General features: G+C 35.7%; 1 protein-coding gene across 4 annotated transcripts in view; it reads left to right on the forward strand.

The window, feature by feature from the left end:
* PKN2 (protein kinase N2) overlaps nucleotides 1-15,037 on the forward strand; it is a 168,156-nt gene that overhangs the window by 96,828 nt on the left and 56,291 nt on the right. For all 4 annotated transcript variants that reach the window (XM_025400723.1, XM_025400738.1, XM_025400733.1 and 1 more), the window contains 4 exons: nucleotides 831-985; nucleotides 10,903-11,020; nucleotides 11,667-11,812; nucleotides 11,908-12,121. In XM_025400723.1, the coding sequence (XP_025256508.1) occupies nucleotides 831-985; nucleotides 10,903-11,020; nucleotides 11,667-11,812; nucleotides 11,908-12,121 (633 nt within the window). The remainder of the gene's footprint in view (nucleotides 1-830; nucleotides 986-10,902; nucleotides 11,021-11,666; nucleotides 11,813-11,907; nucleotides 12,122-15,037) is intronic.

Genomic DNA, 15,037 nt, shown 5'->3' on the forward strand with positions numbered 1-15,037 from the left:
ACTTGAATTTTTCATCCCTCTGTAACCTCCTTCTGCCCTGCATCAATTTGATATTGATGGATCAATATTTTTGAAGCATTGCTACACTGTAGATAACCTTAGTTCTCTTTAAAAAGAATTACCTTAATTGAATTTGTATCATGTTTGAATATGCTTTATTCTCCAGCTAATGAGGTTATAGTAGGAAATTTAGTTTAATTATTGAATAAACTAGTCAAGTTGATTTAAAAATAATAGTGTTGGCCGGGCGCGGTGGCTCACGCCTGTAATCCCAGCACTTTGGGAGGCCGAGACGGGCGGATCACGAAGTCAGGAGATCGAGACCATCCTGGCTAACACAGTGAAACCCCATCTCTACTAAAAAAATACAAAAATTAGCCGGGCGTGGTGGCAGGCGCCTGTAGTCCCAGCTATACGGGAGGCTGAGGCAGGAGAATGGCTTGAACCTGGGAGGCGGAGCTTGCAGTGAGTGGAGATGGCGCCACTGCACTCCAGCCTGGGCGACAGAGCGAGACTCCATCTCAAAAAAAAAAATAATAATAATAATGGTGTTGGAGAAACCATGGACAATCTTCTAACTGAGTTTCAGACTTAATATAATCACTTTTATGTTTTAAGTGGAATCTACCCTGGGAAGTAGTCTTGCAACTCAAATACTTTTTTTTTTTTGCATGAATTGGTTGAATTCATGGATTGTCTATGAGCATAAGGAGATTTCATTTAGGCTCATCTCAAAGTTTGAAAAACGCTGTTTATTTGAAAAATATTAACTTCCAATTTTAAGCAGCAATTCATTCTAATAAGTAATTTTAACAATATTTTATTTACAGATTGCCCAAGGACTCCAGATACTCCAAATAGTGACCCTCGTTGTTCTACTAGCAACAATAGATTAAAGGCTCTACAAAAACAATTGGATATAGAACTTAAAGTAAAACAAGGTGCAGAGAATATGATACAGATGTATTCAAATGGATCTTCAAAGGTAAGTGTAGTAAATAAATGTAACTACTTAGTCATTATTTGCAGATTCCATAGTTATAAATTTATCTACTCGATAAAATTTATTTGTAACTCCAACATCAGTACTGGTGGCATGGCACTTTGGCAGTCATTTGTGTACATGCCTGGAGCGGGGGAAATTTGAATTGTCTGACATGCTTATTTCCAGCTGAGGTCTAACAAGGTGATTTTGCCTTCTTAAGCTATGGTACACTAAAAAGTATCCTTTTTGAGATCTGTTTAGTGCTGTGTTTGTCACATTTTTGTGCTTTTAATTGGTAATTTCACTGTTTAAACACTATATTATGACATCTGAGATAATTTTTACCTCAAAATTTGAAAGAGTGAATAAAAGAATTTGGAAACATGTTTTGTTTCGTGGGTTTTTTTTTTTAAGGTAACATTTTAAAAATTGTTTATTCCTACCAAGACCTAGTTAATCAAAAATTTGACCTTATGGGTAAAGGATACACAGAGCTTTCCATATCTGCAAGTTTTCTGTAAATCTAAAATTATTTAAAAAGAAATTATCTAAAAAAATTTAGTTTATAATGAGTTTTCCACATTATAGACCACTCTCCCAAGTTTTCGGGAGAGGGCAAATGAAAAGATGGTACATTTTGGCATCATCAATAATTGCTTGGCCTAGACCTGTGCATTCTTGGGAATCTGGTATGGGCATATAACTCCTAACTGAAATCAGTGTTATGTGGAGCAATTCTTAGTAATAAGAACATGTCCTTGTTATTAGGTATAATGCAGCAAAAAAAAAAAAAAAAAAATTGTTGTGAGCCACTGAACCAGATTATCCTCAAGGTTCTCTTCAGCCTAAGGTTCTATAGTTTTAATAATTTCCAAAAATTCTAAGAAGGATATAAAATTATAAAATATACCTTTTTACTTTCAACTCATGTATTTTAAATATTTTTATCTCTGCAAATCAATTTTTTATATTTTAATAGATATTTTAAAAATAATTTCATAATAAAAGTTCTTATGTATTTTGTTTGTTTGTTTCAGTTTAAAAAGAATTTGAAATCAGAGGGAAATTTTTTTTTTCTTAGTCGTGCATCCTAGCTATTCACCCCAAATGAAATTTGAGGCTAAGCCTGGTGGCTCACACCTGTATACGTACCACTCTGGGAGGCTGAGGCAGGAGGATTCCTTGAGGCCAGGAGTTTGAAACCAGCCTGGTCAATATAGCAAGACCCTGTCTCAAAAAAAAAAAAAAAATTGTTTAAAGAGAAAGAAAAAAAGACATTAGGGAAGATATCAAAAAGAAAGAAATGTGTACTTTTCATAAAAAATGTTTTAACGTTAATTATGAGCATTAGATTTTATGTTCAAAAGAATTTTTTGTTACTTTTAGAGAAAGGTATTTGTTCCTATTTACTTATGTGATATTTGATAGGATATTATTTCACTAACTTTGAACATTTCTTATTGGATGATAGAGTTATTGTTTGTGCTGTTATTTTTAGCACTGACATTTAGTTTTAGGGATTTTATATTTTTATAAAATGTTATTTTGACCTTTTTTTTTCTAAGTAAATACTTTGTTCCTGGAACTGCGATTTTAGCACATTATGCTGAGCATTTTCAAATTAACCCAGCTACTACCTTTGGAGTGAAGTTTTTAAATCTGGGGTGGAGGGATTAGTTTGAGGGGTTTATGAACCCTTTGAAGTTATAGGAAAAGCAAGTGTCTGTGTTGATAGTTGTATGGATGAAAGGGCTGTAGGTTACACCTTATTCTCAAAGTGGTATTTAATCCACAAAAGATTACTAACAACTGCTCTAAGTTGAACAGTTATGGACATATTAAAAGTAAAACAAATAGATAACCTAAAACAACCACAGATCCAAAGTGAACAAGGCTGTGAGCATCCTGTTAAAACAGATATGTCAATTTTGCATAGGTTTTTATTTTGAATTAGATTTATTAATTTGAGAGGGACTCAAATGGATGTCCAAAGCCCATTTGCAACTACTATTGTCTCTGAGATAGGCCTGCCAGTTATTTCTGTCTAGATTCCACCTTAACTGTTTTTATTTTTCATCTTTAAACTTCTCAAAGGGTCAGAGTACATCGTTTTAGATTAGGGAAAATTATAAATTTTAATTATGTGGAATATTAATTTATTCACTAAGGATTTAGTTAAAAGTTTGATAGCCATTATGCTAGGCTGTGGGGTATAAGTGTAATAAAGATGGTCCTTATTACATACTAGGTACTCAATAGATAATATCCTGCTTTTAAGAGACCCGCTATCTTAAAAGGAGATATATCGTGTGTGAATAGTTACAGTGTGTAACAGTGATTTGTTTGACTGACTTTGGAAGCACAATGGAAAATAATCATTTAACTGCCAGAATGAAATCTTTTAAGTTTTAGTATGATATTTGAAGGATGATTTGGCATTTAATAAAAAATTACTTTTTAGGGATGGTGGTGTGGTTGAATGCAGTATATACACAGTAAGGAACTGTGAAATAGCCTGGCTTATTCTAAGGAATGAAAGTGATTTGGTGTGGCTGTAGCACAAGTTCTTAGCATATTTCTTACCTAACATATCTGAGGGTAGCTAAAATGTACTTCTGATAGTAAGAGTTGTCAACTCTAGCAGTCGTTTTCAATTAAAAGCCATAGGGAAACAAATCTGAATCTCCAGAAAGACATTCATTTTGTTTGGGAAAAGTCCTCCAGGTGATTCCATTAGGGCTTCTTTCCCTTCCCCACCAGTGGAGTTTTAAGTGGGTGAGGCATAGTGAGAGATATAACGAAACTGAAAGAAAAGCCAGGTTATATGGTAGTTTGCACAGAATTAAGCAGTTGTGATTATCTTACAAGATAAATGGAGCTGCTAAAAGCAGGGAGCTCCTTTTAGCAGGGAAAATACACAATCAGATTTCAAGTTTAGAAATTTCACATCCATCCGGTCAGGTGTGGTGGCTCACGCCTGTAATCCCAGCACTTTGGGAGGCCAAGGTGGGCGGATCACCCGAGGTTGGGAGTTAGAGACCAGCCTGACTAACATGGATAAAGAAACCCTGTCTCTACTAAAAATACAAAATTAACTGGGCATGGTGTTGCATGCCTGTAATCCTGCTACTTGGGAGGCTGAGGCAAGAGAATCACTTGAACCTGGGAGGTGGAGGTTGTGGTGAGCCGAGATCACGCCATTGCACTCCAGCCTGGGCAACGACAAAAGGAAAACTCCATCTCAAAAAAAAAGAAAAAGTTCACATCCATCCTCCTCAGACTTAAAGAAGGTCTTATATGCAGGCAGTAAGTTTAAGTAGTGTTTTGCAGTAGTACAGGTTAAATAGCTTCCTTTCTCTTGTAACAGCAGTGAAAACAGTGAAGATAAGAGTCATACTTTTGGTATCTTGGATATGAGGAAGGAGGCAGAGTCAAAGATTGTTCTTAGATTGGTTATGTGGATAGACTGATAAATTATGGTGCCCTTCACAATGACAGAGAATTCATGAGGGGGAGCAAATTTAGGGACAGGGATGATTAATTCAGTTTGGCAGTAAAAATTGTCAGCAGGACTCTGGTTATGGGATTCTACATGATTAAATTGTTACCCTTGTGCATGTTATGATCGGAGCTGTCCTTTTTAAATTTGTCAGATATTTTCACCCTCCTGCTTCAGAACCCTCCAGTGGTTTTCCCTCATACTTAAAATCCAGAATTCTTATTCTGACTCTGAAAACCTATAGCTTCTGATCTCATCTTCTAAAACACCTTCATCTCACATTACACTCTAGCTACACTAGCTTCTTTTCTATCCCTTAAACATAGCAAGCACACTCTTACCTCGGGGCTTTTGCACTTGCTATATCTTTGCCTAGGTATCTGTTCTCCCAAGTACTTTTGTGGCTTTCTCCCTTCATTAAGTCATCTACTTGGATGCTACCACCTCAGCAAGCTCTTCACTACTTATCCTAAGATAAATAGCAACCTCTGTCTCTTCTTATCCCTTTATTGCATTACCACTACCTTAAATTACAATTTATGTGATCAGTTTCTTTACCATCAGTTTTCAGCATTAGAAAATAAATTTCATGCAGGCAAAGACATTATCTTGGTTATTACCATATCTTCAATACCTAAAACAATACTACATTGAAGTAATTTGCTACAAATACTCAATAAGTATCTGTTAAAACAATTGATACCGCTTCACTGCCCATTCCATTTATCTTCCTCTGGCTCATAATTTACACATTGTTCTTTTTCTTATTTCATACTGTGTGTACTGTAATTATTTTCTTATTATCCCTTTTATGACTAACATGTTTTTATTGTCAGCACAAGGATCTGAGGAATGGGATGCAGTTATTTTACCCCGTTACATAAGTAGTTTAGCTTGCCATTTTCTTATTTGGTAGTGTGGCTTTAAGCAGCATCATTGTTTTTTGTTTTTTGTTTTTTTATCCTTTGAAACGATCTCTGGGGGCTTCATGAGATATGTTAAAGACATACCTCCTGTTTTTTGTTGTTGTTGTTGTTGTTTTGAGACAGAGGCCCGCTCTCTCGCCCAGGCTCAAGTGCAGTGGTGCAATCTCGGCTCACTGCTACCTCCCCCTCCCAAATTCAAGTGATTCTCCTCCCTCAGCCTGCCTCCTGTGTACCTGGAATTATAGGCACACACCACTATGCCTGGCTAATTTTTTGTATGGCTAGTAGAGATGGGGTTTCACCATGTTGGCCAGACTGGTCTCGAACTCCTGACCTCAAGTGATCCCCCTGCCTGGCCCTCCCAAAGTGCTGAGATTACAGTCGTGAGCCACCATGCCCAGCCATGTCTCCTGTTTATAGAATCACTTGAACCTGGGAGTTTTTGAGACTTCGTCTCAAAAAAATAATAAATAATAAAAATAAAGACATGTCTCCTGTATATATATTCAGGCGGTAAACCAAGGTATTTATTAAAATTTGGGGTTCTTACCAGCATCTTGCATTGGTTTTAAGTGTTCCCCAATCCTCCACATATGGATATACCAGACTGTCCATCCAGGTCTCCCCAACCGCCAGTCCTCCAGTTTTGTTTGTTTAAGCTTTGAGATCTAATTTAGATAGAAAAAAGTTGCAGATATTTAGTTATATATTTCGATTAGTTTGGATGTTTCTATACATATGTATGCATATGTGATACCACCATGACAACCAGGTTACTTCCAAAAGTACCCTTGGGTTCTTTAGTGGAAGTTTGTTTTTTTGTTTGTTTGTTTTTGTTGTTGTTGTTGTGAAAGCACTTAACATGAGAAAATCTCCAGTCTTGACATATTCCACACTTATTTATTATGACGACTCAGGAAGCCTTTCTGGATTCCCTCAACTACAATTGATTCCACCTTTTTTTTTTTTTTTTTTGTTGAGACAGGGTTTCACTCTGTCACCCAGGCTGGAGTGCAGTAGGGCAGTCTTGGCTCACTGCAGCCTCCACCTCCCAGATTCAAGTGATTCTCGTGCCTCAGCCTCCTGAGTAGCTGGAATTACAAGTGGGCACTACCATGCCTGGCTAATTTTTTGTATTTTTGGTAGAGGCAGGGTTTCACCATGTTGGCCAGGCTGGTCTTGAACTCCTGACCTCAGATGATCCGCCCGCCTCAGCCTCCCAAAGTGCTGGGATTACAGGCGTGAGCCACCATCCCTGGCCTGATTCCATATTTCTTGGGAATTTTCTTCAGCTACTTTTAACTTCCTAGTGCATATAATAATCATTTGTATGTCTTCTAGCAAATTATAAGCTTCATCGGGTAACATTCTGATTGATTAATATTTGTATTTTCACTGGTCTGGCATGTAATTTATGGCTTACTTCCTGTATGTTACTTTAACATAAATACATGATGAAAAAATAAGAATGATTGGCCTATTTATTACCTAGATGGTACTAATAAGAACAATGATTGGCTTTTTTGAAAGTTTTCTGTGTGATGTAATGTGTTGTAATGTCCCACTGTAGCTTGCAAAACAAGATGTTATTTTTTTGTAAAATAAAAAACATATAATTTGAAAATAGTATAAATGTTTAGTTATTCTTATAATTGTAAAATATTTATTCCAAATATAATTACCAGCATTATAGAGTACCAATTACTAATAGTTCATTACTTTAGTCTATTAGGTTGAGCCATATAAAATTGGCTGTTTTTTTAGTTCAAAATCAGTCAGACATTGGCATTTTCATGTAGTTCAACCTCATATATGTAAAAACTTTCCCAAAGTTTTTATCAACATAAGTCAGATTTCTCCAATATGTAAACCAGTTCATATACTCCAGCCTTATCTCTTCCCTTGTACGTATTATGTGCTCAATAAAAATTCCGTTGAATGCCTGAAAACGTAAAACTGATATGTAATAACTATGTATTGCCTGTGATAGATAATATCCAAAGTCCATTTTAAAAGTTTCATCATATGTTGACATCCTGCAGATCCTCCAGAAATTTCTGTGGGAAAATTCACCGATTTTGAAAATAAAATACAAGTGCTGTTTCCTGCTTGTTGAATTGAAATAGTGAAGAAAGGAGTATTTCCAAAGAAGTAAAATGATGGAACTACTGTCATTTTGCATGACAATAAAATAATAAAAGAAGTAGCTTAATTGAAGAGGGTAATATTATATGGTTTACTTAATATTTATACTTTTACATTAGAACTTCAAGACACTTAATCATTATTTTTATTGTCCTAAAAGAGAACATTTTAATGCCAATTATGTGCTAGGCAATATAATTTTAGTTTAATGCTAACAAAAGTTTTATATTGAAGAGAATGGTATCACAATTTACATAGTTTATGCAAGAAACCTAAGGCTTTCAGAAAATAGATAATTTGTCCAAGTTTATATATAATAAGATTTGGGCTCAAGTCTGTCTGACTGCAAAGTACGGTTGTCCCATTAAATTATGAGCTTTGGAATACTTTTACTCTAGTCTGATCTCAAAGAAATTCAGTCATGCATTGCATTACAACAGGGATACATTCTGAAAAAAACATCAGTGGGTGATTTCATCATTGTGTGGATATCATAGAGTGTACTTACACAATTCTAGAAGGTACTAGACTATATGGTATAGCCTATTGCACTTAGGCTGTAGTAACAGCATGTAACTATACTGAATACTGTAGGCAGTTGTAACACAATGGTAAGTACTTGTATATCTAAATATATCTAAACATAGGTATATGTATTCCATTGTTGACCTAAATGTCATTATGCAGCAGTCTGGCCAGAAGCTATTTTCTAAATGACTGACTTTGGGAATATGAAAGAAATAGAAGAAAAATTTATAAATTTCGTAAATATGCAATGTTTTTTCCTCCATGGTATATTAACCTGAGTTTGGTATTCAGCAGAGTATATCTCAGCTCACTTTTATTCCCCTTATCTCCAATCTTTTTCTTCTTTATTCAGTGTCAAATAGTGTTTGATTTATTGAAATAATACTGCCGTCATCAAGCGTGTCTCTTGGGTTCTAAGAGACATGAATCTCCGGGAGGATACAGGTTGATTGTGTGCTATTTTATTTCCAAATTAGTACTGATTGCCTTAGTGATTAAAAATAGAGATGCTTAAATAAAATGCAAAGCTTGTCCTTTCTTATGAGTAAGTACTTTCTAACTTGATGTTTAATCAATTTGTGTGTGTATGTGTGTGTGGATACCAGTCTTTAACAACTGATGCAACTCTAAAAACAGGAGGTGGCATTAACTTCTAATATTTCTTTTTAAAATTTCTTAGTTTTCTACAGTTGCTGTAACAAAGTATCACTAATTTAGTGGTATAAAACAACAGAAATGTATTATGTTATAATTTTGTAGTTATTTTGTCTGAAGTGAACCTTACTGAGCTTAAATCAAGGTGTTGGCAGGACTGCATTCCCTTCTGGAGGATGTAGGGCAGAATGTTTCCCTGTTTTTTCCAGCTGCTGGAGGCTACTCACACTTCTTGGCTCCTGGCTTCTTCTAAGCCAGCAATAGCAGGTCCAGTTTTTCTCACATCACATCACTCTGACCTTTTCTTCCTCCCTTTTCTACATTTAAGGACCCTTGTGATTACATTGGGCCTATCTGGATAATCAAGGACAGTCTCTGTATTTTAAGGTCAAATGATTAACAACATTAATTCTATTTGCTACCTTAAATCTCCTTTGCCATGTAAGGTAACTTACTAACAAGATTCTGAGGCTTAGGACATTGACATCTTTGAGTAGGTCATTATTTGGCATACAATTCCTTCTGTCACTCACATTCAGTGTTACTGGAACTAAGCAATGGTATGCTATTGCATTGGTTCATTTGTGTTACTGTAAAGGAATATCTGAGACTGAGTAATTTGTAAAGAAAAAGGTTTATCTTTGGCTCATGGTACTACAGACTGTACAAGAAGGATGGTGCTGGCATGTGCTTCTGTTGAGGGCCTCAGGAAGCTTACAGTCATGATGGAAGATGAAGGGCAGCCAACATGTCACCTGGTGAGAGGAAGCAAGAGAGAGAGGAGGAAGTACCAGGCTCTTTTGAACAAACAGCTCAACAACCAACGTGAACTCATAGAATGAGAACGTACTCATACTGTGAGGGTGGCACCAAGCAATTCATGAGGGATCTGTCCCTGTGACCCAAATACCTCCCAGTAGGCCTCGATTCAGACACTGAGGACTTACATTTCAGAATGAGATTTGGAGGGACAAACACCAAATCGTATCAGGCATTAACATTATTTCACTTAATTCAGAGCTTTTTTTGAAATCTTAAGAAATGACAGAAGTCTATTCTCCAGCTTTATTAAGAAGGTCTCATTTTTTGACATTAAAGTCTTTCTAGGGACCTTTCTCATTGTCACCAGGGTTGACAAATGCTGTTTTCTACCTCTCTTAGCATAATTAATTGGAACACAAATGCTATCTGATTAGGTTTTTATTTTAGGTTTAATCATGGAGGCATTCATTTCATACTATGTTTCTGAATCTTAGAGTTATTGATCATAGTAAAGAAAAATTCTTTATTTTTTGTGTATAGCAAAAATAAGAAAATTACAAATGTGAATTTGGATTTTGATTTTCTAAAAAATAGTAACAAGATTCAAACCTACAGTATCTGTTAGCAGATAAATGTATTGTGCTGTGTGTGTGTATATATATATGTATATACATAATGAAATATTGTTCAGCCTTGAAAAAGGGAATACTGCCATATATGACAACATGGGTGAGCCCAGAGGACATTATGCAAAGTGAAATAAGCCAGACACAGGAAGAAAAATACTGCATGATCTCACTTCCCTGTGGAATCCAAAAAAAAGAGCTGAATAAATAGAAACACAGTAGAATACAGTTACCAGCAATAGGGAGGAAGAAGAAATGGGGAGAAGTAGGTCAAAAGGTACATATTTAGAGTTAGGTAGGATGAATAAGTCCAGAGATCTAATATATAGCATGAACTACAGTTAATATTATATACAGAAAATATGCTAAGAGAGTAGATTTTAGATACACGTAATACATATACACATGAAAAGGGGTAACCATAGAAGTAAATTTGTTTGACTGTAATAATCATTTCACTGTGTGTATGCATACCAAAACATCATGTACACTGCAAGTATATGCAATAAAAAATAAATTTTAAAAACACAGCCATAATAAGATTTACTTCTCTCCCAAACTGTCTTAACTAATGGAGTTGTTTTTCACAATTATCACTCTGTAAGTTTGATGGCTCTTTTTTTTGTAAATTTATCAATAAGATATATTATAGCGCCAACAGCATTCTTTTAACTGTTTTTCACTTGCTGATACATCACTTGATCTGTTTAGAAGATATGAAAATGTTTCATTTTCCCCTTTATTTGCTTAATTTTTCAAACTTTTTTTTTTTAATAGGATCGGAAACTCCATGGTACAGCTCAGCAACTGCTCCAGGATAGCAAGACAAAAATAGAAGTCATACGAATGCAGATTCTTCAGGCAGTCCAGACTAATGAATTGGCTTTTGATAATGGTGATGGAATAAATTGTCCTCCTTCTTATGAGCATAATGGTGCTAAATAATCTTATGTAGGAACAGGGCAGTGGTTCAAAGTTAAGGGGGAGGAAGCATTATTATTACTATCTTTTTTTTTTAATCTTGAGTTTTAGACTCTTCACTTGGATAGATGCTTTTAGATATTTGGCCCTTATATTTCAAGAAGATATTGATCTAGAATATATCTCTTCATTTAAATAGATTATCAAATACTTACAATCAGTCTGTATTTTTAAAACAATCTGTTACCTGTTTAAGAATATGATTTTGTTTTCTTTTGTTTTTTTGGTTTTGTTTTATTTATTTATTTTTAATTCCAGAAGAAATCTTTACAGCTAGTTGCTAAGAGTAGGAGTAGAAACTTTCAGTCTCCCAGTGTTACAATATTTGGATATCTTTCACCTCTAAAATCTTTTTTCCAGATTTGTAATTTTGATGTATAATGACAAAAATGAAAGACTGAATTTCAGTATCATATCAAATACTTTTATTTCAGTGTTTATTGATGTAAGGACTAAATTACTGTAATGTCACGGGAATTCATTTCTTTTCATGATTTTAATCACTGCAAATTGGAAAGTCAAATAAATGGTGCAATTAAAATTTCTTTTTTCCCTTCTAGCAAAACCTGTGATAAGTCCTCTTGAACTTCGGATGGAAGAATTAAGGCATCATTTTAGGATAGAGTTTGCAGTAGCAGAAGGTGCAAAGAATGTAATGAAATTACTTGGCTCAGGAAAAGTAACAGACAGAAAAGCACTTTCAGAAGTAATTCTAAATAAAATTTTTATTTGATTTAATAAATACATTATTCAAAGTACGTGATTATTTGAGTGACAACAATTGTCTTTTCCCTGTGCAAGGCTCAAGCAAGATTTAATGAATCAAGTCAGAAGTTGGACCTTTTAAAGTATTCATTAGAGCAGAGATTAAATGAACTTCCCAAGAATCATCCCAAAAGCAGTATTATTATTGAAGAACTGTCACTTGTTGCATCACCAACACTAAGTCCACGTCAAAGTATGATATCTACACAAAATCAATATAGTACACTATCCAAACCAGCAGCATTAACAGGTATGTAGTGTATATCCGTTGTTTGTTGTGTGTATTTTTGTCTATAACTGGTTCTGATTTAATAATTGAAAAACTTGTGCATAGATTTTTTTCAATTGTGATAAGATACACATAGAATAAAATTTGTTGTATTAACCATTTTAATTTTATTCAATTTGGAAGCATTTAGTATATTCACAATATTGTGTGACCATCACCACTACCTAGTTTCAAAGCATTTGCATCACCCCAAAAGGAAACGCATACCCGTTAAGCAGTCACTCCTCATTCCCCCTTCCTCCCAGCTGCCAGCAACTACTAATTGTCTGTCTCTACAGATTTGTTTATTCTAGATATTTCATATGATAGAAATTATATAATTTGTGACCTTTTTTGCCTGGCTTATTTTACTTAGCATATTGTTTTCAAGGTGCATTCATGTTATGTATGAGTACTTCACTCACTTTTAATGTCTGAATAGTATTCCACTTGCGGGAATATTCCAAAATTCAAAACTTTTTGTGCACCCAACATGATGCTCAAAGGTCATGTCCAAGGAAATTCTCATTGGAGCATTTTGGATTTGGGATTTCAGATTTCCAGATTAGGGATGCTTAATCGGTAAGTATAATATAATATAAACATTCCAAAATCTGGGATATTTCTGGTCCCAAGCATTTCGGATAAGGAATACTCAACCATATTTGATTGACCTGTTTGTCAGAGCATATGGGTTCTTTCTACCTTTTGACTGTTGTGAGTAGTGTTGCTATGAACATTTATGTGCAGGTTTTTGCTTGAACATCTGTTTTCAATTTGGGGGTATATTCCTAGGAGTATAATTGCTAGGTCATATGGTAGCTATATCTAAGATTTTGAGGAACTGTCAAACTGTTCTTCACAGCATTTACATTATTTTATACTTCTAACAGTAATGTATAAAGTGGGTTTCAGTATCTCCAGATCCTCACCAATAGTTATTTTTCTTTCATTCTTCTTTGATCATGTTCTAATAGGTCCATTATTGGAAGTATGGTAATATGTCTAACTATTTCTGTAGAACCATCTCTGTTTCTCCCTTCAGTTATGTAAATTTTTGTTTCCTATATTTGTGGGCTCTGTTGCTAGGTCATGTATGTTTATAATTTTTATATCTTTTAGATGGCTTGACTCCTTTACCTTTACCTTAACTCCTTTATAATGTCCTTCTTTCTCTCCTGTAATAATATTTAATTTAAAGTCTGTTTTGTCTGATTTTAGAACAGCTACCCCTACTTTGTTTTGGTTTTGTCTTTGGGTTCAAATGAGTCTCTTTTAGATTATATATTATTGTGTCCTGTTTTATAAGATCCATTCTGTCAGTCTGTGCTTTTTTTTTTTTTTTTTTTTTAAATTCATTTTTACTGGGACAGTCTCACTCTGTCATTATAGCCTCCCACTCCCAGGTTCAAGCAATTCTTGTGCCTCAGCCTCCCGAGTAGATGGGATTACAGGCATGTGCTACTGCGCCTGGCTAGTTTTTGTATTTTTAGTAGAGATGGGATTTCACCATGATGGCCACACTGGTCTCAAACTCCTGGCCTCAAGTGATCTGCCTGCCTTGGCATCCCAAAGTGCTAGGATTACTGGTGTGAGCCACCGCATCTGACCAGTGTCTGCTATTTAATTTAATAGTTTAAGACAATTATCCAGGTGAGGTTGCATGCACCTGTAGTTCCAGCTTCTTGGGAGGCAGAGGCAGGAGAATTGCATGAGCCCAGAAGTTTGAGGCTACAGTGAGTTGTGATTCTACCACTGCACTCCAGCCTGGGTGACCAAGCAAGACTCCATCTCTAAGAAAGAAAGAAAGAGAGAGAAACATTTAAAGTAATTACCAATAGGATGTAATAATCCTGGTGGTAACTACTGAGAGGTAGGTTAAATTTAATAGGTTTATAGCACAGTCCCCCACAAAACTGCCATCACTTCATAAGCAAGCAGCAAACTTAGAGTTTCCAAGGCCACATGCACTCCTGACCAACTGTCTACAGATTCCAGAATTTCTACTAGCATCTCAGCTCAGTAATTTGCTGGAACAAATCATAGAACTCAGGGAAGCACTATACTTAGGATTACATTTTTATTATAAAGGATACAAATTAGGACCTTCATGGCTCACTGCAGCGAAAAGAAAATAAACATAAAGGGGAAGATCTTAGAGGATCTCAAACACAAACCTTATGCATCCTTAGGATATATCACCCTCCTAACACATCAGTGTCTGTCACTGATCGGGAAGTTCACTTGAGCATTGGGTGTGCAGAATTTTCACTGGGGCTTTGTTACGTAGGTGTGATTGAGTGAATCATTGGCCACATGATTGAATTCAGTCTCCAGCCTTGTGCCCCTCCCTAGGTCAGGAGGTCAGACTGATTGATGTGTGGCTCAAAGCCTCCACCTCTTAAAGATATGATCATTCTTTCTGGCATGGCCAGCCCCCCATCCTGAAACTGTCTAGAGGCCAACCATGAGTCACCTTATCAGGTGTGGTCTGAGGTATCCACTATGAATAACAAAGGCACTCCTATCACTGGGGGACAGTCCAGAGGTTTAGACTTAGAGGCTGTCTTCCAGAAACCAGGGACAAAAACCAGCCAAATTATTTTTTTTATTTTTTATTTTTTTAATTTATTTATTATTATTATACTTTAAGTTGTAGGGCACATGTGCATAACGTGCAGGTTTGTTACATATGTATACTTGTGCCATGTTGGTCTACTGCACCCATCAACTCATCATTTACATCAGGTATAACTCCCAATGCAATCCCTCCCCCCTCCCCCCTCCCCATGATAGGCCCCGGTGTGTGATGTTCCCCTTCCTGAGTCCAAGTGATCTCATTGTTCAGTTCCCACCTATGAGTGAGAACATGCGGTGTTTGGTTTTCTGTTCTTGTGA

The sequence above is a fragment of the Theropithecus gelada genome, chromosome 1 (assembly GCF_003255815.1).
Source record: "Theropithecus gelada isolate Dixy chromosome 1, Tgel_1.0, whole genome shotgun sequence".
Lineage (NCBI taxonomy): Eukaryota > Metazoa > Chordata > Mammalia > Primates > Cercopithecidae > Theropithecus > Theropithecus gelada.